This window comes from Priapulus caudatus, unplaced genomic scaffold (genome assembly GCF_000485595.1).
Source record: "Priapulus caudatus unplaced genomic scaffold, Priapulus_caudatus-5.0.1 Scaffold87, whole genome shotgun sequence".
Taxonomy (NCBI): domain Eukaryota; kingdom Metazoa; phylum Priapulida; class Priapulimorpha; order Priapulimorphida; family Priapulidae; genus Priapulus; species Priapulus caudatus.
The window spans coordinates 134,733-138,887 of record NW_014577148.1 but is presented as its reverse complement, the minus strand read 5'-3'; the positions used below and the strand labels follow the sequence as shown (position 1 = coordinate 138,887).

Below are 4,155 nucleotides of genomic sequence, written 5' to 3'. Positions count from 1 at the left end.
TTTTGTCTAAAGGCAACGCACAAGCGTCTTGTAATCGCAGTAAATGAAGTGCAAAGTAATTGCAATATAATAGCAATTGATTGCACTAAATATCGTACAAACACCGTACGAACAAAACCGCACCATGATAACAGGTATATTTAGATATATGGCAACCACATTATAGATATCTGTAAATCCCAAACTTTAGCCTTTATGCCCGGCATATAAATTAGCCATTGGTTGTATATGTATACACATAGTGTATATCATCAAACACTAGCTTGTGAATTAAAATGTTTTGACCACCGCATATTACTCTAGAACTAAATTTATATTATTTGATAATGAAAATGACATTTTTCTATTTATAGTATTAAGAGCTAATAATACCTAATATAGGTATTATTAGCTCTTGGTAGTATTATGTTTATAATATTGACGCAGTGTATGATGTACACTTCATAAATATGTATGAACAGCCCTACAACAGTAACTGTAAAGGTATATAAATATGCAAAGGGATTGAATGACTGAAAAAAACATTCTTGTTTGCCTGTACAGGTAGCTATAGATCCTATTATCCTTCAAGAAGAGTAGCAAGACATTTTATGCAATCCATCTAAGAAGATTCCAGCAACTATTCTAATACAATTTTATCCTCCCGGCCTTGAACGTGTGCGCAATTTTATTTGTGCACTGATAATACAATAATAACAATAGCCATTAAAGTAACATAAATAATAACCAATGAGCCGAATTTACGAGACTACGAAAGTCGTATCAATGGTCTGTGTGCTCTTTAGTTCCACCTATTCTTGGTGTGAAGAATGCGAGGCCAATGGATGACCACATGGCCCTCTATCAAAACACACTGCACAGAAAAGCACTGCACACACTGCACTGCATAAAGTACTGGACTGCACAGCACCGCACAGAAAAATACTCATCTGCCAATCATCGCAGCACCGTAAAACCTACATTGGTAAACAGCATACAGTCGCACAAGCACTAGTGGCAATATGAAACACCAATGCATGTACAAATGTAACCAAGTTGTGCTATCTTCCCTGCCTTGGGTAATCACGTGGGATTCAACCATGCAATTTTACAATTACAGGTCTATTAACATAGCAAACAAAGTACTGACGTTTATTACTATTTACCACCACAAATATCATTAGACGGCTTTATATGAGCATCAGCATCACACGAGAATAATAAATGCAGTAAGGCAAAAGCCCAATTCTCGAATGCTCTTCTGTGCATTAGAGTGGATTAAATATGCATTTTATATGAATAATATTCGGTTCATGCCACCACATGATAAATCAACAGCCCAAAATAACCATAATTAGATAGCACATGTTAAACAGCCATTGGCAGACTCTCCTGTCTGACCCACTAGGTAGAATAATGTTCTTACTCCATCTCCACATCCTCTGGCTCACTGTTGTCAGTGCTGTCATGGACATGTGTATGCTTGATGAGCTTACCCTCCTCAGCTAACTGACGACGCATCTTCTCACGAGACTCAATCATAAAGACGTTCGCTTGGTGATCGACGCCATTTTTGAACTCGTTGATTCTGCAATACAAGGAGGCCACAGATGACAATAAATCATAAAAAGGTAAGTCATCAAATAAGTCCAGGATTTTTCGTTCTCGTAACTTTACAATATTTCTGTCAACGGTTTACGAGTCGAAGTTCATGTTGAGACTAATGTTAAGACTAATTTTGTTTCTGACAACGGCCCCCAGGTGTCCATTGCATACAGACAACAAATGCTACCAGAGATCTCCATGTGATTTTGTTATTGGCTGAGTGTATATCAGCTCACCTGTCAAAGATAACTCCATCCAGTCCACTCTCCTTTAGATGATTAACTTGACTGTACTCATCTACACCCCAGCCGAATAGCACTAGACCAGCATTCTTGCCCTCTTCGATTTTGTCCCACTGCGTCTCAACGTCACCCATGTACACGCACATGCCCTGTGCAACGACAAAATATATGTTAGGCCAGTTGTGTTTCAGAACGTATACAAAATACATAATGCTTTATATTCATGCTGAATATCCTACTGTGAATCAAGTTTTATCTTCGCCCATATAACGTGCACGTATATTAATTGAGCCATCAGGCCGAGTGAGAGAATCCTCTAACAAGGAGATGGGGGCACACGTACCAGTAGCTTTTCGCAGATGGAGAAGTTCACGCTCATGCTGATGCAATGCGTGCGGATGTCAGTGTAGGCGTCGGACCCAGTGGTGTCACCCATGGTAAGCAGCATAACGGGATATGTGTGCTGCTTCAACTGCATCCTGTGTAATACCCATCAGACAATGTTGAGAAACTGTGCGGTGAACCAATTGAGGGTATTCTTTTATTGTTGTCTGTTCGTAATATCAGGAGTGAATAAAAACAAATGTTTTTAATTATATTATGTATTATTTATATTAAAAAAATATAATATTTTATTATATAAATATATTTTAATTCAATCCTGATAACATATAAGGCTAAATATTTGGTCGACTGCAATCCTGTTTCATTCTGCATGTACAAATCTATACAATCTATATTATACACATATTATAGTTTCTAGAAAACACATTATGGCATTTTGCAGGCAATTGATCTGGTGGCATTCCACTTGCCTCTATGCCAAGATTAGCCTTTCTCAATAACTGTGTTACTGACAATTTATGGCCGATAAAAACCGAAAAAACGTTTCATAAAAATGTATTATTAAACACCTATCACACAGACTTCCAAATCAAAATAACCTAACCTGTCCTTTCACCCACTGAACATCCTTGATGACCAAATTGGAATTTCCTTTTTAGTTTTTAGTTTTCACTTCATATACCATAGCTTACATACCAGAATTCCCTTTTACTATATAACCCATGTCAACTGATACAGAATTTCATTTAACAGCTAATAAATACTTGATGGAAGGTTGAATACCACAACACATATATTCTGGTAAAGAGAGTTACATAACATATGTAAATATTTATACGTATATATATATTTATACGTATATAAATATGTATATATATATATGACTAAATAGACAGGTCTACGGTACATACATAATAGCAATGTCTGGCTCAAATGTAGACAAGATGATGCGACGGGTGCCTCCATGCTCCAAAACAGTCTTTAGAAGGGCGTCCGTGTACAGATTCTTCTCAAAGTATGGGACGTCTAGTTCTTTTGTACCTCCCTACAACCCGCAAGTGACACAAACATTGCCGGTTTTTAACTGTCTTAATTTTGATATCAAAAAGTGGCAGTTTCCAGTTTGCAGTTCGATTATGTTATTGTTTAAGTTCTACAGTTCACACCTCTTACTAAGTTGGAAAATTGGGCTAACAAAACTGAGAACCTACCACTGTCTCCATAGGGTATTTAACTTCAATATTGAAGCCAACGTGAATGTTGACACGTTTAAGCGTCTCTTCTAGAGTTGCAAAGGAGCAGTTGTCATCATGGAAATCAATGTCGTTACTTCCATCACTACAGCCTGAGGTCAGTGATATGTTCTCTGCTGAAATAGGTTGGCAAATACTTTTTACAATAATAACAATAATAATTTATTAACGTATACTCTGCAACTTGCATGAAAATCATCACATGCGAATTACAAATGGCAATTATAAAATGTATTAAAATGTTTCAAGCAATTCCCTAAGAAATTAAGAAATGTAATTATAGCTCATAACCTCTGGTGTTGACGGCCACCCATTCACCACATTGAGCTGTAAAAACAGACGTTAACATCCCAATGCTCCTTCAATACCACCACCACCACCACCAGCACCAGCAGCAGCAGCAGCATGCCTGGGAAACTTTCTTATGTAGGGAGAATAAAATTCATAGACATGCAAACGTTTGTCCATTTTATGTTGTTTTGCATCATGTTTGATCAACGCTGTGTTAGGTTACAGTGGCTAGTAATACATACAATATATACATTGGAAGTACTTTTGTGTACACATTGATTTGACCACAAGTAAAGAAATAGTGCAGTGCGATCGTCAGGAAGGGAGTATAAACGTTGCCTTGCATATTTGGTGTACCGTAATCATGTTTGCATCATATGCACAATTACATTATAAGGCATCTGTTATTAAACCATGACTCGAAGTTAGTAACTTGATCA

At 37.1% G+C, this 4,155-nt stretch overlaps 1 protein-coding gene across 3 annotated transcripts in view; it reads right to left on the bottom strand.

Annotated features, from left to right (window-relative positions):
* Nucleotides 1-4,155, bottom strand: part of LOC106804780 (glycerophosphocholine phosphodiesterase GPCPD1-like) — a 37,894-nt gene continuing 33,739 nt past the window's right edge. For 2 of the 3 annotated variants that reach the window (XM_014806116.1, XM_014806114.1), the window contains 5 exons: nucleotides 3,383-3,540; nucleotides 3,083-3,216; nucleotides 2,170-2,305; nucleotides 1,821-1,975; nucleotides 1-1,567 (listed from right to left, as the gene is read on the bottom strand). In XM_014806116.1, coding sequence (XP_014661602.1) covers nucleotides 1,402-1,567; nucleotides 1,821-1,975; nucleotides 2,170-2,305; nucleotides 3,083-3,216; nucleotides 3,383-3,540 — 749 coding nt within the window. In that variant the 3' untranslated portion in view covers nucleotides 1-1,401. The remainder of the gene's footprint in view (nucleotides 1,568-1,820; nucleotides 1,976-2,169; nucleotides 2,306-3,082; nucleotides 3,217-3,382; nucleotides 3,541-4,155) is intronic. The other variant, XM_014806115.1, reaches the window with a different exon arrangement.